The sequence below is a fragment of the Salminus brasiliensis genome, chromosome 9, assembly GCF_030463535.1.
Source record: "Salminus brasiliensis chromosome 9, fSalBra1.hap2, whole genome shotgun sequence".
Classification (NCBI taxonomy): Eukaryota; Metazoa; Chordata; class Actinopteri; order Characiformes; family Bryconidae; genus Salminus; species Salminus brasiliensis.
The window spans coordinates 37,909,516-37,930,670 of record NC_132886.1 but is presented as its reverse complement, the minus strand read 5'-3'; the positions used below and the strand labels follow the sequence as shown (position 1 = coordinate 37,930,670).

The following is a 21,155-nucleotide window of genomic DNA, read 5'->3' as shown; positions in this document are numbered from 1 at the left end:
AAATTGTGTAATGTTAAAGATCACTCCATCCCTAAGATCTCATGCTTTCCCCACATGGTGCTTTGAATCAAAATGAACCCCAATACCTACTAGACAAGTTCTTCCAAAGCACCCATTCAAAACCCCTGATGGACACACCCCAAATATCTCATGAATGAACTGAAAAACCTTATTTCACCTTCTATAGGACATTTCAGTGGACCATCTAGACAAGGGGAACTTTAGAACTTAGACCATTTCCACTGGGGTCAGAGAAGAGTGGTTGCTTTCCGAAGGTAAACAGAGCATGTTAGTTACTGCACAAAAGCTATTCAGGCAATCAACCAGCACTGTGGCAGTTGGCCAACAGACCCCCAACACAGAAATTTCTCCCTAAGTACCACTTATTACTACTTCCCACTCTGTTGCACATCCCCTTTACAACTCAGCCCTCTATTTGTACTCTTCTACTGGGAAGTCACAAATTAAGTGTCTATTGTGATTAATACTTGAAAAAATAAACAATACTTTGACAAATAAACAACCAGAGCTACAGCTTGAACCATTTCACAGGAGCAGACACTCAAAACATTTCAAGGCTAGTTTCATGGTGTATACCCATGTGTGCAGCACCTTCCATTGAGTTCAGGCTAAAGAACTCATCAAATCAGGCCTGCAAATCCCCTGAAAGAAACTACCCAGAAAGCAATCTTGTTTTATTTACCACTGTCCAAGCAGGGCATCCAAATCCAAAAGAGAGCAAGCATTTACAGCAGACTTGGACCCTAGAGTGGACTGTAATGGGGACAAAAAAAAAAATCCACACAAGGCATTTGAAAGAAAGACATCTTAATTTAATGAGGGGTCAGGATTCACTCAAGCTGAGGTGGTGCAGTTTGTGTGTACATCACTTCTCCACTAGACACAACCAAGACTGGCTGGGAGTTCCATACAGCTGCACCAACATCTCTCCCTGGTGGGGAGAAACAGCAAGTTAGTAGTGTCCAGAGGACCTTAAACAGTGGGCAATATCTGCAACAGTGGTTCTAGAAACAATCCCAACCAGGCATTGGAGCAATTCCACTGTTTAGGGACCCAAAGTCACTGAAAACCACCGACCTAGAGAACCAAAACCAACAATTGCACTTACTCCTCCTGTTGCACCTTGGTTCACAAATGGCACCTGCAGTTGGAGAGCACACTGCTGTACTGCAGTGGATGAAGATCTGGAGAAACAAGGTAGGAAGTGAAACACTGGCCCTTCCCTTCTTCATACAAGGCAAAGACATCCAATACTTACCCTCTCCTTCAAAGGAGCCATGGAAGCAGGATCCACAAACGTAAACATCTTGAGGACAAAGCGCTTGTAATGGCTAGGGTATGGAAGTCCAGAGGACCCATCAACTGGAACCAGAGTGGTCAGGTATCGGTCATCTCGGTAAGGGCACCTTTGGAGTACATCAGAGTTAGCCCGTACCAAGACACCGGCCTATGACAGTGGTAGACATGCAGCCAGCTTACCCATTCACCAGAAGATCCCACTGAGGAACACTGACAGGGTCAGGGGTGGAGGTTGCCCAGCAGCGGTCAAGGACCAGGACAAGATTGGGATCAGTCCTCTCCAACATGCGCACCTCAACGTACACAGGCTCCCTCAGGACCTTGGTCACAGGGTAGTCAGCCTCAGTGTAGTAGGAGGTGTAGGCCACTTGTTCTGTGGAAATGAAGGAGAAGGGGTTATTGAAGCCAGAGAAAGTCAAGATCACTCAAAATTCAGTAAAGTAACTTACCTTCCACACAGCCCTTGGTAACACACTGACCATTGCCTAGTCTTAGCTCTACCCTGAGGGGACCAGAAGCTGCTACAGGTAGAGGAGGATCGTTGGAGGCAAGCTCCACAGCCAGGGACGCAACGGTGGTAGTGGAATATCTACACTGGAAGTAAAGCCTTGCAAAGGAACCAAGAAATCATTAAAACCCACAACTCCTAAACAAACACCAGCCATGAGATTCTGACCCTGACTTACTCAAAGTGGCTATCCCTGGTGATGGCACCGAGAGGTCCCACTCCAACTTCATAGGACGAGGACATTTTGTTCTCATAGATCACATAGTCGCCAAGCACCTGGTGGGAAAAGAACAGCATTGTAGACACCCCTAAAACAAGCACCACCTACCTGAAGACACTAGCTTCTGTTACTAACCGCTGCTCTTGTGCCACAAGCAGTTACAGGAAACTGGTATATGGCAAAGTCAGCATTATAGTCTGCAACACCACAGGGCCCATCACTGCCTCCCAACAGGCTGATCGAATCCAGACTGAGCCTGGGTAGTGTTGTATCCCTGGCCACCACCAACACAAACTGCCCATCGATCGTGCACTGGACAGTCACTGGAAACAGAGGAAGACACCTCATAATTGACAGGGCTTTAAATTCAGCTCCAATAAGAGTCAAGAAATGAAAAAACCTTTACCTGTTCTCCCATAGTAGCACTGCTGCCCATCAAAACAGCAATTTATAGCACCACACTGAGAAGCATCTATGCCAGGTTCTCCACAAGGGATCTTGTCAGGATCATCCAATCTGCATTTATCAGCACTGGTCACTGGTAGTTGAGGATCAAAGCTTGGAGGAACAAATGGCCCAGAAACAAGGGGAGGAAACTGTCCAGGCAGTTGAGATGGCCCAGAAACAAGGGGAGGAAGTGGTCTAGGCAGTTGAGAAGATGGCCCAGGCAGTTGAGAAGACGGCCCAGAAACAAGGGGAGGAAACTGTCCAGGCAGCTGAGAAGATGGCCTAGGTAGCTGAGAAGAAGGCCCAGAAACAAGGGGAGGAAGTGGCCCAGGCAGCTGAGGAGAAGGCCCAGGCAGCTGAGGAGAAGGCCCAGGCAGCTGAGGAGAAGGCCCAGAAACAAGGGGAGGAAGTGGTCTAGGCAGCTGAGAAAATGGCCTAGGTAGCTGAGAAGAAGGTCCAGAAACAAGGGGAAGAAGTGGTCTAGGTAGCTGAGAAGAAGGTCCAGAAACAAGAGGAGGAAGTGGTCTAGGTAGCTGAGCAGATGGCCCAGAAATGAGGGGAGGAAACTGTCCAGGCAGCTGAGAAGATGGTCCAGGTAGCTGAGGATTTTGAGGTTGCTTCTCTGCTTGTAGACTCCATGAGGTTACAGCTGCATTGCTTAGACTATTAAGCCAGAAAGCCACAAACACTACAGTGCCCCATCTTTTCCCCATCATTACTAAAGCCTGTATGCCAACAAGTAACTTTCTTAACTTTTGCTGACCTTTTTATTGTGTCTTTCCTGCTAATTGTGAAAAGCCCCTCCTCCAACATGTTTAGACCATGATAATGTTCCAGCCCTGTGCAATCATCAACTGCCTCAGTGCTGATTTCACTTTTAATTTGAACAAGACGTAACCCTGCTTATCCTCTTTATCCTCTCAGGTGTAGAATGACAAAGACTGATCTTATGTGAAACTCCAGACATTGTTGACTGGTTTAAATCCTAGTCAATATTTGAGGGAAGAAAGATGGAAAAGGTTTTGTGGGAATTTACAGTTAGTAGAAATAACATGTTTTTCTACCAATTCTAACAAGGCCTGTCCTTCCTAAGACTTCGGAATGCACCCTCCCTCACTTGGGAGTACCTTCTAGTGTCTAAACAAGATAAATGACATTGTCAAATTGTGTTTGCACTCATTTCAACACAGAACATCCAAGTAGAATGTGGTGCATCACAGGCCCTGTCCCATTACTCGTACTCCTTTTTTGCACATGCCTGCTAGGTGTCCAAGGCTGTAGGGTGTCCAATTTCTTGAAAGTTCCTCCACAAGGGTGCTCTTATACATCGAGGTGCATCCCAATTCGGCTCTAAACTCTGACAACTTGAACACTCATGCCTCTTTTACTGGCCCTTCAACAAGTCAACTTCCAGGAGGGAGCTTTAGGGTGGGAATTGGGACAGGGCCACAGTCTGACCTGCACTCAAGTGCCTAAAAACAGGCAATATGTACGCAGTAGCCTGTATCTCTGCCCCCAAACTTTTAACTGTAGAAAATCTGAAATATGCTGCCAACTTTTTGTTTTTTTCACTTTGCAAAGGAAGAAAATGTTTTATTAACCCCTTTACCTACATTAACCGCATTTAGTAAAGTCTTTAGCAAGAGCACTGTCCATAATGCTTTTGGTTTTATGGGAGAAAAACAAAAGGCCAGAAAACCTTGCTTTACTTATTTAATTAATCTAGTGAAGGCTGCTAACACAATTGTCCATTTTTTTTGGTGTAATGTTCAAGATCAGTCCATCCCTAATATCTCATGCTTTCCCCACATGGTGCTTGCAATCAAAGTTAACTCCACTACCCAGTAGACAAACTCCCCCAAAGCACCCATTCAATCACCACTCAGAACCCCCTTTTTTCCTAGAGAACCCCTGAGGGACACAACCCAAATATCTCAAGACTTAACTGTAGAACCTAATTTCACCTTTCTTAGGATGTTTCAGCAGAGCATCTAAACAAGTTGAAATGTAAAACCCACAGGCTATTATCCATTTGGATCAGGAAAACACCACATTCAAAAGGCAAACAGAGGATGTAAGAGTTCCTGCACAAAAACTATTCAGGCCCTCAACCAAGACTGTGGCTGGTGGCCAAAACACAGTCCCCTGTATCACTTATTACAATTTCCCGCTCAGTTGCGCATCCCCTTTACAACTCATCCCTGTATTTGTACTCTTCTACTGGGATTTTGCACAAATTAAGTGGCTATTGCCATTAATACTTCAGGTTATTATTTGATGAAGCTGTATCTCTGCTCATTTATTCACTGCTCAAAAAATATAGGGAACACTCAAATAACACATCCTAGATCTGAATGAATGAAATATTCTCATTGAATACTTTGTTCTGTACAAAGTTAAATGTGCTGACAACAAAATCACACAAAAATCATGAATGGAAATCAAATGTATTAACCAATGGAGGCCTGGATTTGGAGTCACACAAAATTAAAGTGGAAAAACACACTACAGGCTGATTCAACTTTGATGTAATGTCCTTGCAGGAACAGCTGACAGCTAATAATCTTGCAGGAACAGCGGACAAACTCCAGCCACATGAGGTCTAGTATTGTCCTGCATTAGGAGGAACCCAGGGCCAACCGCACCAGCATATGGTCTCACAAGGGGTCTGAGGATCTCTTCTCTGTACCTAATGGCAGTCAGGCTACCTCTGGCGAGCACATGGAGGGCTGTGCGTCCCTCCAAAGAAATGCCACCTCACACCATTACTGACCCACTGCCAAACCGGTCATGCTGAAGGATGTTGCAGGCAGCAGATCACTCTCCACAGCATCTCCAGACTCGGTCACATGTGCTCAGTGTGAACCTGCTTTCATCTGTGAAGAGCACAGGGCGCCAGTGGCGAATTTGGTCAGTGGCCAGGGGTCGGTTTCTAACCGTTTGTGCAGACACATGCACATTTGTGGCCTGCTGGAGGTCATTTTGCAGGCCTCTGGCAGTGCTCCTCCTGTTCCTCTTAGCAAAAAGGCAGAAGTAGCGGTCCTGCTGCTGGGTTGTTGCTCTCCTACAGCCTCCTTGTGTACTGGCCTGTCTCCTGGTAGCTCCTCCAGCCTCTGGCCACTACGCTGACCGACACAGCAAAACTTCTTGCCACAGTTGATGTGCCATCCTGGATGAGCTGCACTACCTGAGCCACTTGTGTGGGTTGTAGAGTCCGACTCATGGTACCACGAGTGTGAAACCACCAACATTCAAAAGTGATCAAAACATCAGCCAGAAAGCATAGGTACGGAGAAGTGGTCTGTGGTCCCCACCTGCAGAACCACTCCATTGAGTGTGTCTTGCCAATCGCCAATAATTTCCACCTTTTGTCTATTCCACTTGCACAACAGCATGTGAAACTGCTTGTCAATCAGTGTTGCTTCCCAAGTGGACAGTTTGATTTACTTGGAGATAGTGTTTAAGTGTTCTCCATTTTTGTGGGGCAGTGTATAAGCCATTTCACAGGAAGAGACCATTAGCTAAATATTTCACTCAATTATACGATGCAAAACCATGCATGCAGCACCTTCTGATAAATCTAGGTAAAAGAACCCCTCAGGCCTGCAAATCATCAAGAGGACAAACTAGCCAGCAGACAACCTTATTTAAATAAACAGTCTGAGAAGAGGATCTCACTTCCATCCCCCAAAAAGAGCAAGCAAGTGTTGCAACTTTGCTACACTAAACTTGGACTGCAAGGATGAGGACAAAGATGAATTCCACACAAGGTATTTGAAATCAAGACATCTTTATTTAATGAGGGGTCAGGATTCACTTAAGCTGAGGTGGTGCAGTTTGTGTGTACATCACTTCTCCACTAGACACAACTGAGACTGGCTGGGAGTTCCATACAGCTGCACCAACATCTCGCCCTGGTGGAGAGAAACAGCAGGTGAGTAGCAGCCAGAGGACCTGAACAGTGGGCAATATCTGAAACAGTGGTTCTAAAAACAACCCCAACCAGGAATTTGAGCAATTCCACCGTTTAGGAACCCAAAGTCACTGAAAACCACCGACCTAGAGAACCAAAACCAACAATTGCACTTACTCCTCCTGTTGCACCTTGGTTCACAAATGGCACCTGCAGTCGGAGAGCATACTGCTGTACTGCAGTGGATGAAGATCTGGAGGAACAAGGTAGGAAGTGAAAAACTTGCCCTTTGCTTCTTCATACAAGGCAAAGACATCCAATACTTACCCTCTCCTTCAAAGGAGCCATGGAAGCAGGATCCACAAACGTAAACATCTTGAGGACAAAGCGCTTGTAATGGCTAGGGTATGGAAGTCCAGAGGACCCATCAACTGGAACCAGAGTGGTCAGGTATCGGTCATCTCGGTAAGGGCACCTTTGGAGGACATCAGAGTTAGCCCGTACCAAGACACCGGCCTATGACAGTGGTAGACATGCAGCCAGCTTACCCATTCACCAGAAGGTCCCACTGAGGAACACTGACAGGGTCAGGGGTGGAGGTTGCCCAACAGCGCTCAAGGACCAGGACAAGATTGGGATCAGTCCTCTCCAACATGCGCACCTCAACGTACACAGGCTCCCTCAGGACCTTGGTCACAGGGTAGTCGGCCTCAGTGTAGTAGGAGGTGTAGGCCACTTTTTCTGTGGAAATGAAGAAGGGGTTATTGAAGCCAGAGAAAGTCAAGATCACTCAAAATTCAGTAAAGTAACTTACCTTCCACACAGCCCTTGGTAACACACTGACCATTGCCTAGTCTTAGCTCTACCCTGAGGGGACCAGAAGCTGCTACAGGTAGAGGTGGATCGTTGGAGGCAAGCTCCACAGCCAGGGACGCAACGGTGGTAGTGGAATATCTACACTGGAAGTAAAGCCTTGCAAAGGAACCAAGAAATCATTAAAACCCACAACTCCTAAACAAACACCAGCCATGAGATTCTGACCCTGACTTACTCAAAGTGGCTATCCCTGGTGATGGCACCGAGAGGTCCCACTCCAACTTCATAGGACGAGGACATTTTGTTCTCATAGATCACATAGTCGCCAAGCACCTGGTGGGAAAAGAACAGCATTGTAGACACCCCTAAAACAAGCACCACCTACCTGAAGACACTAGCTTCTGTTACTAACCGCTGCTCTTGTGCCACAAGCAGTTACAGGAAACTGGTATATGGCAAAGTCAGCATTATAGTCTGCAACACCACAGGGCCCATCACTGCCTCCCAACAGGCTGATCGAATCCAGACTGAGCCTGGGTAGTGTTGTATCCCTGGCCACCACCAACACAAACTGCCCATCGATCGTGCACTGGACAGTCACTGGAAACAGAGGAAGACACCTCATAATTGACAGGGCTTTAAATTCAGCTCCAATAAGAGTCAAGAAATGAAAAAACCTTTACCTGTTCTCCCATAGTAGCACTGCTGCCCATCAAAACAGCAATTTATAGCACCACACTGAGAAGCATCTATGCCAGGTTCTCCACAAGGGATCTTGTCAGGATCATCCAATCCGCATTTATCAGCACTGGTCACTGGTAGTTGAGGATCAAAGCTTGGAGGAACAAATGGCCCAGAAACAAGGGGAGGAAACTGTCCAGGCAGTTGAGATGGCCCAGAAACAAGGGGAGGAAGTGGTCTAGGCAGTTGAGAAGATGGCCCAGAAACAAGGGGAGGAAACTGTCCAGGCAACAGAGAAGACGGCCCAGAAACAAGGGGAGGAAGTGGTCTAGGCAGTTGAGAAGACTGCCCAGAAACAAGGGGAGGAAGTGGTCTAGGCAGTTGAGAAGACGGCCCAGGCAGTTGAGAAGACTGCCCAGAAACAAGGGGAGAAAGTGGTCTAGGCAGTTGAGAAGACGGCCCAGGCAGCTGAGAAGATGGCCCAGAAACAAGGGGAGGAAACTGTCCAGGCAGCTGAGAAGATGGCCCAGAAACAAGGGGAGGAAACTGTCCAGGCAGCTGAGAAGATGGCCCAGAAACAAGGGGGGGAAGTGGTCTAGGCAGCTGAGATGGTCCAGGTAGCTGAGGATTTTGAGGTTGCTTCTCTGCTTGTAGACTCCATGAGGTTACAGCTACATTGCTTAGACTATTAAGCCAGAAAGCCACAAACACTACAGTGCCCCACCTTTTCCCCATCATTCCCACACCCTGTATGCCAACAAATAACTTCCTCCACTTCCGCTGACCTTTTTATTGTGTCTTACCTGCTAATTGTGAAAAGCCCCTCCTCCAACACGTTTAGACCATGATAATGTTCCAGCCCTGTGCAATCATCAACTGCCTCAGTGCTGATTTCACTTTTAATTTGAACAAGACGTAACCCTGCTTATGCTCTTTATCCTCTCAGGTGTAGAATGACAAAGACTGATCTTATGTGAAACTCCAGACATTGTTGACTGGTTTAAATCCTAGTAATTATTCAAGGGAACAAAGATGGAAAAGGTTTTGTGGGAATTTACAGTTAGTAGAAATAACAATTTCTACAAGGTCTGTCCTTCCTAAGACTTTGGGATGCACCCTCCCTCACTTGGGAGTACCTTCTCGTGTCTAAACAAGACAAAACACATTGTCAAATTGTGTTTGCACTCATTTCAACACAGAACATCCAAGTAGAATGTGGTGCATCCCAGGCCCTGTCCCATTACTCATACCCCTTTTTTGCACATGCCTGCTAGGTGTCCAATTTCATGAAATTTCCTCCACTTCAACACTTGACGACTTGAACACTCATGCCCCTTTTACCTGCCCTTCAACAAGTGAACTTCCAGGAGGGAGTTTTAGGGTGGAAATTGGGACAGGGCCACAGTCTGACCTGCACTCAAGTGCCTAAAAACAGGCAATTAGCACGCAGTAACCTGTATCTCTGACCCCAAACTTTTAACTGTAGAAAATCTGAAATATGCTGCCAACTTTCCCTGAATTTTTTACTTTGCACAGGAAGAACAATTCTAGTCTAAAGGATAAAATGTTTTGTTAACCCCTTTACCTACATTAACCCCATTTAATAAAGTCTTTAGCAAGAGCACTGTCCATTATGCTTTTGGTTTTATGGGAGAAAAACAAAAAGGCCACAGAAACTTGCTTTACTTATTTAATTAATATAGTGAAGGCTGCTAACACAATTGTCCAATTGTTTTAAATTGTATAATGTTAAAGATCACTCCATCCCTAAGATCTCATGCTTTCCCCACATGGTGCTTGGAATCAAAATGAACCCCAATACCTACTAGACAAGTTCTTCCAAAGCACCCATTCAAAACCCCTGATGGACACACCCCAAATATCTCATGAATGAACTGAAAAACCTTATTTCACCTTCTATAGGACATTTCAGTGGACCATCTAGACAAGGGGAACTTTAGAACTAAGACCATTTTCCACTGGGGTCAGAGAAGATTGGTTGCTTTCCAAAGGTAAACAGAGCATGTTAGTTACTGCACAAAAGCTATTCAGGCAATCAACCAGCACTGTGGCAGTTGGCCAACAGACCCCCAACACAGAAATTTCTCCCTGAATATCACTTATTACTACTTACTTCCCACTCTGTTGCACATCCCCTTTACAACTCAGCCCTGTATTTGTACTCTTCTACTGGGAAGTCACAAATTAAGTGTCTATTGTGATTAATACTTTAGGTTATTATCTGACAAATAAACAACCAGAGCTACAGCTTTAAGCCATTTCACAGGAGCAGACACTCAGCAAAACATTTCAAGGCTAGTTTTATGGTAAATACCCATGTATGCAGCACCGTCCATTGAGTTCAGGCTAAAGAGCTCATCAAATCAGGCCTGCAAATCCCCTGAAAGAAACTACCCAGAAAGCAATCTTGTTTTATTAACCACTGTCCAAGCAGGGCATCCAAATCCAAAAGAGAGCAAGCATTTACAGCAGACTTGGACCCTAGAGTGGACTGTAATGGGGACAAAAATTCCACACAAGGCATTTGAAAGAAATTCATCTTTATTTAATGAGGGGGTCAGGATTCACTCAAGCTGAGGTGGTACAGTTTGTGTGTACATCACTTCTCCACTAGACACAACCGAGACTGGCTGGGAGCTCCATACAGCTGCACCAACATCTCTCCCTGGTGGGGAGAAACAGCAGGTTAATAGTGTCCATAGGACCTTGAACAGTGGGCAATATCTGCAACAGTGGTTCTAGAAACAATCCCAACCAGGAATTTGAGCAATTCCACCGTTTAGGGACCCAAAGTCACTGAAAACCACCGACCTAGAGAACCAAAACCAACAAATGCACTTACTCCTCCTGTTGCACCTTGGTTCACAAGTGGCACCTGCAGTCGGAGAGCATACTGCTGTACTGCAGTGGATGAAGATCTGGAGGAACAAGGTACGAAGTGAAACACTGGCCCTTTGCTTTTTCATACATGGCAAAGACATCCAATACTTACCCTCTCCTTCAAAGGAGCCATGGAAGCAGGATCCACAAACGTAAACATCTTGAGGACAAAGCGCTTGTAATGGCTAGGGTATGGAAGTCCAGAGGACCCATCAACTGGAACCAGAGTGGTCAGGTATCGGTCATCTCGGTAAGGGCACCTTTGGAGGACATCAGAGTTAGCCCGTACCAAGACACCGGCCTATGACAGTGGTAGACATGCAGCCAGCTTACCCATTCACCAGAAGGTCCCACTGAGGAACACTGACAGGGTCAGGGGTGGAGGTTGCCCAACAGCGGTCAAGGACCAGGACAAGATTGGGATCAGTCCTCTCCAACATGCGCACCTCAACGTACACAGGCTCCCTCAGGACCTTGGTCACAGGGTAGTCGGCCTCAGTGTAGTAGGAGGTGTAGGCCACTTTTTCTGTGGAGATGCAGGAGAAGGGGTTATAGAAGCCAGAGAAAGTCAAGATCACTCAAAATTCAGTAAAGTAACTTACCTTCCACACAGCCCTTGGTGACGCACTGACCATTGCCTAGTCTTAGCTCTACCCTGAGGGGACCAGAAGCTGCTACAGGTAGAGGTGGATCATTAGAGGAAAGCTCCACAGCCAGGGACGCAACGGTGGTAGTGGAATATCTACACTGGAAGTAAAGCCTTGCAAAGGAACCAAGAAATCATTAAAACCCACAACTCCTAAACAAACACCAGCCATGAGATTCTGACCCTGACTTACTCAAAGTGGCTATCCCTGGTGATGGCACCGAGGGGTCCCACTCCAACTTCATAGGACGAGGACATTTTGTTCTCATAGACCACATAGTCACCAAGCACCTGGTGGGAAAAGAACAGCATTTTAGACACCCCTAAAACAAGCACCACCTACCTGAAGACACTAGCTTCTGTTACCAACCGCTGCTCTTGTGCCACAAGCGGTTACAGGAAACTGGTATATGGCAAAGTCAGCATTATAGTCCGCAACACCACAGGGTCCATCACTGCCTCCCAACAGGCTGATCGAGTCCAGGCTGAGTCTGGGTAGTGTTGTATCCCTGGCCACCACCAACACAAACTGCCCATCAATTGTGCACTGGACAGTCACTGGAAACACAGAGGAAGACACCTCATAATTGACAGGGCTTTAAATTCAGCTCCAATAAGAGTCAAGAAATGAAAAAACCTTTACCTGTTCTCCCATAGTAGCACTGCTGCCCATCAAAACAGCAATTTATAGCACCACACTGAGAAGCATCTATGCCAGGTTCTCCACAAGGGATCTTGTCAGGATCATCCAATCTGCATTTATCAGCACTGGTCACTGGTAGTTGAGGATCAAAGCTTGGAGGAACAAATGGCCCAGAAACAAGGGGAGGAAACTGTCCAGGCAGTTGAGAAGACGGCCCAGAAACAAGGGGAGGAAACTGTCCAGGCAGTTGAGAAGATGGCCCAAAAACAAGGGGAGGAAGTGGCCCAGGCAGTTGAGAAGATGGCCGAGGCAGCAGAGAAGATGGCCCAGAAACAAGGGGAGGAAACTGTCCAGGCAGTTGAGAAGATGGCCCAGAAACAAGGGGAGGAAGTGGTCTAGGCAGTTGAGAAGATGGCCCAGAAACAAGGGGAGGAAGTGGTCTAGGCAGTTGAGAAGATGGCCCAGAAACAAGGGGAGGAAGTGGCCTAGGTAGCTGAGAAGGTCCAGAAACAAGGGGAGGAAGTGGTCTAGGTAGCTGAGCAGATGGCCCAGAAACGAGAGGAGGAAACTGTCCAGGCAGCTGAGAAGATGGCCTAGGTAGCTGAGAAGAAGGCCCAGAAACAAGGGGAAGAAGTTGTCTAGGCAGCTGAGAAGATGGCCCAGGCAGCTGAGAAGATGGCCAAGAAACAAGGGGGGGAAGTGGTCTAGGCAGCTGAGAAGATGGTCCAGGTAGCTGAGGATTTTGAGGTTGCTTCTCTGCTTGTAGACTCCATGAGGTTACAGCTGCATTGCTTAGACTATTAAGCCATAGAGCCACAAACACTACACTGCCCCACCTTTTCTCCATCATTCCCACACCCTGTATGCCAACAAGTAACTTCTTCCATTTCTGCTGACCTTTTTATTGTGTCTTTCCTGCTAATTGTGAAAAGCCCCTCCTCCAACACCTTTAGACCATGATAATGTTCCAGCACTGTGCAATCATCAACTGCCTCAGTGCTGATTTCACTTTTAATTTGAACAAGGCGTAACCCTGTTTATCCTCTTTATCCTCTCAGGTGTAGAATGACAAAGACTGATCTTATGTGAAACTCCAGACATTGTTGACTGGTTTAAATCCTAGTCACTATTCCAGGTAACAAAGGTTCTGTCGGAAATTACAGTTTGTAGAAATATCATCTTTGTTTACAAATTCTCACAAGGGCTGTCCTTCCTAAGACTTTTCACACACCCTTAGGACATCCCAATGCAGTACAACACTGGCCCAGTCCCAATACTCACACTAGCACTCCTCATTTGTGCCTGCCCACTTGGTGTGCAAGGCTGTCCCATTTCTTTAAATTTCCCCAACAAAGGTTTCATGGGCATCCTTATGAATACTGGAGTTCCTTTCTTAAGTGCACATCAGATCACACTTTTTTAAAGGTAATTAGCCATGTTCTATTTCTGTTTCTTACTTAAACCACCCAATAAATGGAGAATTGAAACTGAGAGGAATGTTATTTTTCTTGACCAGGATTTAAATGGATTTGCAGATCATGTATCTGAACTTTTTGAAGTTAGGAGAAAAAGCATAACAACTTCCCTTAGTCATACATACATTTTCCTTGAAAGGATTCTCTGCCACTGACCCCTTATGTTTTAGAAACAGCACAGCACAAGTAGCACATTTTCAGAACATTTTTAATGGATCATTTATTAACATATTAAAAATGCTAAATTTTTAGTACTTAGAATGTTCAATATGTGAAAATTTCTAGAACGTTTTTTTATGAAACATTTTTTAAACATTTTTATATAAATAACGTTCTGGTATTGTAGCTTATAAGCTTATAAGGAGGTCATTTTTTTTTTAATTCTAAGAATGTTTTTATGAAAATGTCTAATAATGTTGTGAAAATGTTCTCTCCACATTTCAGCTTATGGTTCCTAAAACGTTTAATCTGTCAAGTTTTCTGGACGTTTCCAGAACGTTTTTTATTCAGTGTTTTTTAACGTTCTGGTAACGTAGTTGTAAGGACCTAATTTTTAGGTTATGAAAACGTTTTCTGAACATGATAAGAATGTTTTTATTTAACGTCTATTAATGTTTTGAAAATTTTAGAAGACCGTTCTCTCCACATTTTAACTTATGATTCCTAAAACGTTTAATTTGTCAAGTTTTCTGGACATTTCTAGAATGTTTTTTTATACAATGTTTTTTAATGTTCTGGTAACGTTGGTGTAAGGACCTAATTTTTAGGTTATGAAAACGTTTTCGGAACATTTTAAGAATGTTTTCATGTAACATGTAAATGTCAGAAGAACATTCTCTTAACATCGAATCTTGTGGTTCCTAAAACGTTCAATCTGTCAAGTTTTCTGAACATTCTGAGAAAGTTCAATTTAGGTGAAATCTTGATTTTCAGAACTGACGACTGTAGAAACCTGGCTTCTTTAATCATTTCTCAGAATCAAACTGTGGCTTTGTGTTGAAAAAGGGGCATTTTTATAGAACACAACATTTTTATTGAATAAAAAGATAGTTTATTCTAATAACTGAATATAACATTTAAATATGACATGTAAATAAACAATTTAAACTAAATGTAAACTTTAATATCATCCTTACTTAAACACAAACCCAAACAAAGCAAAACAGGATACTAAGAAACACAAACTGGACAAACTGGATGGCTTAGCTGGTCCACAAGCATGTTCAGCCTGACCAGTATGACCCTGTCCACAGAGTTGGACATGGGATGTAGTGGAGAGGGCTTCAGGCAGGCCTAAGTCGTAGTATATTCGGCCCCCTTGGTTGCACTGCACTGAAACCACTTCTGTTTATTTACATTTATCATGACATTTTTGGGCTACGCTCTTGTAAGGCAACCTCCAGCTCGTATTCTCTTTGGGATGAATTACATATAGACCGATTATGGTTGTGTTTTATTTGAAAAAGGTCTTCGTCATTATTTATTCTAAAGAAGACCCATATATATACGCTGATATATGCTTGACTGGGCCTTTGCGTCCATGCAACGTGTACAGCTCGTCATGATTTCCAGAGCATATGTGATCTGACAGTGAGAAAGCATGAGCGAGATAAATGGAGAGAGACGACATGCCATAATGATGGTATCTTTGACCGCAGTATGACAGAAGCTGCCACTGTAGCGAGGGCTCTGATGGACAGCAAAGGCGAGGTAACCTGCAGTTAAATTGCAACAGACATATAAACGCCTGTGCATGACGTTGGATGCTTGGCTGACAGCTGACACTGCCTTTAAAGTCTCCGATTATTACAAGATCACCAATCTACAGCATCTATCCGTGATGGATCCAGGCTTTTTGCACAAGGAAATAGTGGTGACCAAAGGTAAGCTTCCACAAGCTGTGTACAGTGGTGTTTCCCTACTTCCCTAGAGATACCAACCAAGTTGCATCTAATGAAGACCAAATACTGTCCAAATACTTATGCACTGCACTAGAGCTAGCTTTACAGCTCCCTGTGGTTTTAAAGCAAATTAATACCATAGCCAAGGTCCCCAACCCCGGTCCTGGCGGTCCACTGTTCTCCTGTTCCTAGTTCCAAAGATCCTGTGATTGTGTTCCTGAACATCTGGGCTTCTAGGGAACCATCTCCCTTGTATTAATGGGTGTTTCTGTCACCTGTTCTTTTTAGGAAACATTGCTGTAATAATCACACTGAGAGGAGAGAAAAAGGATTTCTATTTTAACAGGGATTAAAACTTGTCTGATGCGACTCAGAGGGAGGCTGACCTCCAAGCTTCCTCCAAATCTCTGCAAATTTGAATATATTAATGAATCTTTAGCACATGCTGGAGTGTAGCTCACCTCCTTTTGTGAGAAAGCCTCTATGCTGACCTTACCTGAGGGTAGGAGACGAGCTTTAAAGGGCCCACATCAAAATATAGTCCATTCAGTCCAGAAGAAAACCGAAATTCATTGTTTTTGTGATGTCACAAAAACAAGCATTTGCATATATATCTGCCAATTCAGTCTACAGCAATTGAAGCGCTGCTCAATACGAGGCACAATTCAGGTCAGGTAATCACATACAGATTCATTGTCTGACTCCTTTTGAACTGGGAAGTATTTGCACTCAGACCTATATTAGATTGGATAGTATTAGTACTCTGATTTATCTTTGACTCTATAGAATTTGTACTTGGATTTGTATCCAAACTTATATTGGACTTGACTGTACTTATGCTGGGGCTTGTTAGCACAGTGTTGTGTGTTGAACCATAGTATTTGTAATCAGTCTTGAACTCAACAGTATTTTTTCACTTGCACTTGTTTTAGACTTGAATGTATTGGTTCTCAGACTTGTTGAAGGATGTTTTTTGACCTGGCTTGGATGGTTTTTGGCTTTGTACCCAGATATGTCTTGAACTCGACAGTACTGTGTTTGTTCTGCGTTGTTTTAAGATTGGTAGTATTTGTATTGTTAGAAATCTGGCAGACAGGAGGCAGATTCAGGAGTCAGGAGACTGGATTTTCAGTGTTGATGATATACAACTCGATCGGTCACGGTCAGTCTAGTCTAGTCAGACCATATCCAGTTCATTCCAGCCTCTTCGTCTGATCCGATCCAGTCTGGTTAGGGATATTTCTGGAGGACCTTATATACATTGGGATCTCTGGGAGGGAAAAAGATGATGAAGAAGAGGAATTTAAGGAGGGGTTTGTGGGGGATGAAGGTGAGGGTGAAGAAGGGGAGTTTAAGGAGGAGTAGGATGACGTTGAGGTGGGGTTGATGGTCATCACACAACAAAGGTCATCAGTATGACAACTTGATTGTTATCACCTTTTGAGGGTTAATTGAATTACCCTACACAAAGAAGGGGAGTGACCAGGGTAATCTCCATAGAGACAAAGGAGTAAGATAACCATTTGCTAAGTTGAAACCATATGAAAGTAATGTTAGAAAGGGCCATATTTTCTCTCAGTACTCAGACCTGTATCAGGCTGGTGTCATGACTGGCTAGGTCTGACAATGACTGGTTTGCTGGAATGCCAGATTGCTTTAATAGCAACAAAACAGGGGTAAACACCAGAACGCAGCAATAACACAGGGGATACTGAATAAACAAAACAAACGTGACAAATGAACATGGGCAACACAAGAAAGCCACCTGAGGCTGGTGGACAGCCAGGGAGCTAGGCGTGGAAGGGATAGCAACACAGGGAGATAACGCTAGAACTAAGAACGCTGGCAGTGCCAGTAATACAGCAAATGAAAACCGCGCTCGTCAGGCGCAACTAAACTCACACGACGTGGACAGGAGCTTAGGGATCAGTCGCCTTACCCTTGAGGCGACTCGAGTAGTAAACTCATGAACCAGGATAACGCGACTGACTCTCTAAGACGTCCTCTTGAAGACCTAACTCGACCTTAGATTCCTTAGACAGCCGCCGACACTCCAGGTCGGCTCAGAAACCGCAAATTCTCAGCCACGGGGAGTTCGCGTCAGCTCCCTAAGTACCCCAGCCTCAGGTGAACCGAATCAATGAATCACACGTGAACACAACAAAACATGGCGTGATGCAGGAGTTGGCTGTCAACATAAAAGTCTGTGGTTAGTGACATGAACATGAATACAGAACAGGAAGTCCGTGAACCAGGAACTCAACTAAACATCATCTTAAAAGTCTTGAACTTGAAGCCTGTGGGCCGCGGCTCGGCGATGCAGGCCTGACAGCTGGAGAGTATTTGTATGTCAAGTTGTCGTAGACTCTATTGAATTTGTACTTGGACTTGTCTTGTATGTCTTGTACCCAGTTGTATTTATACTTCGATTTGTACTGGACCCTAGTATTTGAACTCAGACTTGTGCTTGACAGTATCTGGACTTGGATTTGTCTTAGACTCAAATTTATTGATTTTTTTTTCCCCACACAAGCAACTCTAAACCAAACCATTGAATCTGTTTGTGTCTAAGTCAGACAACATACATATTTGTATTGAATTTTGTATCTTTATGAATTATAAATACATCTCTGGAGCTTATTTTTAAAAGACTCCACCAAACAATCTACAAATTCGACTTGACAAAGGCTGTCTTGACTACAGCCGATATATAACACTCCACCCAAACCTCAAACCACAATCAAATGATACTACTTAGCTTATCATTTGGAGGATTAGCAACATTTGTCCAATAAACACCCAAATAACCCACATGTCAAGTCTTTGGAAGTCCCTTGCGCTGCTCCCAAGTGCTTCCAAAGAAAAATGATTAACGTCACCAAAACTGGGCCACCGAGCAACTACAGATAAAGATGTACACATCAAGCGCTGGGTTGTTGCACGAGAGTCGTAACAAGGTGACAGTGACGGAGAACACGGGGATGGGGGAGTGACAAGCTATCCATCTGGGTTCTGTGCTCTTGTTATTCAGTGCCTCTTTGATAGCGCAGAGACCTGGTGTTGAGAGAAGCATGCTGAACTGTGCTCATATTACAGAGCTGAAACTCACACAGAGGTGCAACCCTCTGAAATGCTGCTTTACAGCTGAGAGTGGTGTCGTAAAGCTGGGATTCAGGGCTGAACCTATTATGGATTAAAAAGGGGGTCCAGAGGTTTAAAAATTTCATCATTTCTTTTTAGCAAATCGTCAAAATAAAGAAACCAGCTCAGTACGTTGTGATTATACAGCATAATTAATATTATTTATTTCAATATGGCAAAAACGTCTATTAGCAACAGACTTGGATTTTGGACAGCTAGTTAAACGTTAATGTAAACGAAGATCTTTTCATCTAGATCATAAACATGATCAATTTGATAAGCTATGTTCTCTTTGCTCAAGGGGGAAAGCTGAGAGGGAACCACAACCAGCAAACATCTGATAACAAATCTCAGTATTATTTCTACTGCTCAGTAAAAGACTGTTTGCTTTAATGGCTGTACTCAGCTTCCTTATTTCCGGCTTCTTGGACCTGGTCTTATCTTGTATTTGTTCTTGATTTGTCTTGACCTGTCCTTGACTCACTAGTATTTGTACTCTGAATTTTCGCCAATTCTACAGCACTTGTGTCTGATTTGTCTTCAACTTGACCATTTGTACTTGGACTTGTCTTGAACTTGACAGTATTTGTACTTGGACTTGTCTTGAACTCAGCGGTATTTGCACTCTGACTCGTCTCTGACTTCACAGCATTTGTACCTGGTCTTGTCTTGTATTTGTACTCAATTTGTCTTTATTTATGTCAGTATTTGTACTTGGACTTGTCTTAAACTCAATGGTATTCGTACTCATACTTGTCTTGAACTCGACAAAATTCATACTCGGACTAGTATTGGATTTGACAGCACTTATACTACGATTTGTCTTAAACTCGACAGTATTTGTACTTGGACTTGTCTTGAACTCAACAGTATTTGTACTTGGACTTGTCTTAAACTCAACAGTATTTGTACTTGGACTTGTCTTGAACTCAACAGTATTTGTACTTGGACTTGTTTTGAACTCAACAGTATTTGTACTTGGACTTGTCTTGAACTCAACAGTATTTGTACTTGGACTTGTTTTGAACTCAACAGTATTTGTATTTGGACTTGTCTTGAACTCAACAGTATTTGTACTTGGACTTGTCTTGAACTCAACAGTATTTGTACTTGGACTTGTTTTGAACTCAACAGTACTTGTACTTGGACTTGTCTTAAACTCGACAGTCTGGTCTCGGACTTCACAGCATTTGTACTTGGTCTTGTCTTGTATTTGTACTTAATTTGTCTTTATTTATGTCAGTATTTGTACTTGTTCTTGTCTTGTATTTGTACTTAATTTGTCTTTATTTATGTCAGTATTTGTACTTGGACTTGTCTTGGACTTGACAGTAGTTGTACTTGGACTTGTCTTATCCCATCCCCTGGATATTACACCTATTACCCCACCTCCTTTTGTAAAGCTAATCCCATCCTGATAGTATTTTTTGGATGCACTTGAACTTGTCTTTGACTCGGAATTGTCACAGATTTGACAGCACTTGTACTCTAATTTCTCTTAAACTTGAAAGTATTTGGACTTGTCTTGGATTCAACAGTATTTGTACCCCGACTAGCACTCGTACTTGTCTTAAACTCAACAGCATTTGTAGTTGGATTTGTCTTGGATTCAACAGTATTTGGATTTGTACTCGGACATGACATCATTTTTTACTTAGTCTTATCTTTATCTTTGTATCGATTTGTATCGATCTGTCAATACATCAGTATTTGTTCTTGAAATTGCCTTGGATTTGACAGCATTTGTACTCGGACTTGTCTAGGACTCGTCTTATCCGATCTCCTGGAAATTACACCTATTATCCCACCTCCCCTTGTAAAACTAATCCCATCCGAATAGTACTGTTAAAAGTAGGGCTGCAATAAAAAGGGATATCATCATGCCCTATCTATTTATTTTAGGGATATCATCATGCGTTCAGCTATGGATTTGGGATGGCCAGTAAAAAAAAACAGGAACAAAAAATTACTAAAAGAAAGCAAGCTAATTCCCCAGAACTATTCCCAGTCCTGGGGCTTTTTGACTTCCTTACCACAGAACCCTCATGGGCAATTGTGAACATGTAGGTTCATAGGTAAGTCCCTCATGGCTGGACCTGTTAAACTGACACAAAGCCACGTCTGTGAAGAGGGGGGGTCGCGGGAGGGGTTCCACCCCTTGGCACCTCAGCCCTTAAACTACTTTGCTCAGTGCACCTTTGAGACTTACTTGTGTCACCTATTTCCCATCTCTGTGGGAGCAAAGCCTTGCCCTGCTGACTAACTGGGCTTTCATTTACCTCCACCAGGTCTGCAGTTCCATTTCTAACCCTCGGCGGAGCCTCAGCCTCCAGTAACAGGCTCAGAACGATCATGTACTACATGTTACATAAGTGAAACCGTGATAGGTCTCTCTCACACACCTGTCCTGAAGCTGAAGTACAGGGCTTGATAAGGGATATACGCGCTGGGAAAATGACTGGCACAGGATTCGCTTCATCCGGCTGCTTATCAAAGGGCTCTTGTTAGATGTGAAGGGTATCAGTTGCCTCACAGAGTCTGCA

The 21,155-nt window shown here is 44.0% G+C and overlaps 3 protein-coding genes across 3 annotated transcripts; all 3 read right to left on the bottom strand.

The window, feature by feature from the left end:
- Positions 1 to 851: 851 nt before the first annotated feature.
- Positions 852 to 3,208, bottom strand: LOC140561747 (zona pellucida sperm-binding protein 4-like). Its single transcript, XM_072686975.1, has 9 exons — positions 3,030 to 3,208; positions 2,455 to 2,909; positions 2,184 to 2,371; positions 2,007 to 2,104; positions 1,770 to 1,927; positions 1,501 to 1,693; positions 1,280 to 1,427; positions 1,130 to 1,205; positions 852 to 952 (listed from the first exon to the last, which is right to left on the bottom strand). The coding sequence occupies exons 1-9, from the start codon at positions 3,206 to 3,208 to the stop codon at positions 852 to 854; spliced, it is 1,596 nt and encodes a 531-aa protein (XP_072543076.1).
- Positions 3,209 to 6,308: 3,100 nt separating this feature from the next.
- On the bottom strand, positions 6,309 to 8,640 carry LOC140561746 (zona pellucida sperm-binding protein 4-like). The gene is made up of 9 exons (XM_072686973.1): positions 8,198 to 8,640; positions 7,908 to 8,059; positions 7,637 to 7,824; positions 7,460 to 7,557; positions 7,223 to 7,380; positions 6,957 to 7,149; positions 6,736 to 6,883; positions 6,586 to 6,661; positions 6,309 to 6,409 (listed from the first exon to the last, which is right to left on the bottom strand). The coding sequence occupies exons 1-9, from the start codon at positions 8,638 to 8,640 to the stop codon at positions 6,309 to 6,311; spliced, it is 1,557 nt and encodes a 518-aa protein (XP_072543074.1).
- Positions 8,641 to 10,490: 1,850 nt separating this feature from the next.
- On the bottom strand, positions 10,491 to 12,942 carry LOC140562795 (zona pellucida sperm-binding protein 4-like). The gene is made up of 9 exons (XM_072688648.1): positions 12,665 to 12,942; positions 12,096 to 12,247; positions 11,823 to 12,010; positions 11,646 to 11,743; positions 11,409 to 11,566; positions 11,140 to 11,332; positions 10,919 to 11,066; positions 10,769 to 10,844; positions 10,491 to 10,591 (listed from the first exon to the last, which is right to left on the bottom strand). The coding sequence occupies exons 1-9, from the start codon at positions 12,940 to 12,942 to the stop codon at positions 10,491 to 10,493; spliced, it is 1,392 nt and encodes a 463-aa protein (XP_072544749.1).
- Positions 12,943 to 21,155: the final 8,213 nt, after the last annotated feature.

Coding starts and splice junctions, on each gene's coding strand:
- LOC140561747 (XM_072686975.1), bottom strand. CDS start 3,208: ATGGGGAAAAGATGGGGCACTGTAGTGTTTGTGGCTTTCTGGCTTAAT. Junction 2,372..2,454: donor GTGCTACTATGGGAGAACAG/GTAAAGGTTTTT, acceptor CTCTGTTTCCAG/TGACTGTCCAGTGCACGATC. Junction 1,928..2,006: donor ACCAGGGATAGCCACTTTGA/GTAAGTCAGGGT, acceptor TTCCTTTGCAAG/GCTTTACTTCCAGTGTAGAT.
- LOC140561746 (XM_072686973.1), bottom strand. CDS start 8,640: ATGGGGAAAAGGTGGGGCACTGTAGTGTTTGTGGCTTTCTGGCTTAAT. Junction 6,662..6,735: donor TGGCTCCTTTGAAGGAGAGG/GTAAGTATTGGA, acceptor TTGTTCCTCCAG/ATCTTCATCCACTGCAGTAC. Junction 6,410..6,585: donor ACCAAGGTGCAACAGGAGGA/GTAAGTGCAATT, acceptor TCTCTCCACCAG/GGCGAGATGTTGGTGCAGCT.
- LOC140562795 (XM_072688648.1), bottom strand. CDS start 12,942: ATGGAGAAAAGGTGGGGCAGTGTAGTGTTTGTGGCTCTATGGCTTAAT. Junction 11,744..11,822: donor CTTGTGGCACAAGAGCAGCG/GTTGGTAACAGA, acceptor TTTTCCCACCAG/GTGCTTGGTGACTATGTGGT. Junction 10,845..10,918: donor TGGCTCCTTTGAAGGAGAGG/GTAAGTATTGGA, acceptor TTGTTCCTCCAG/ATCTTCATCCACTGCAGTAC.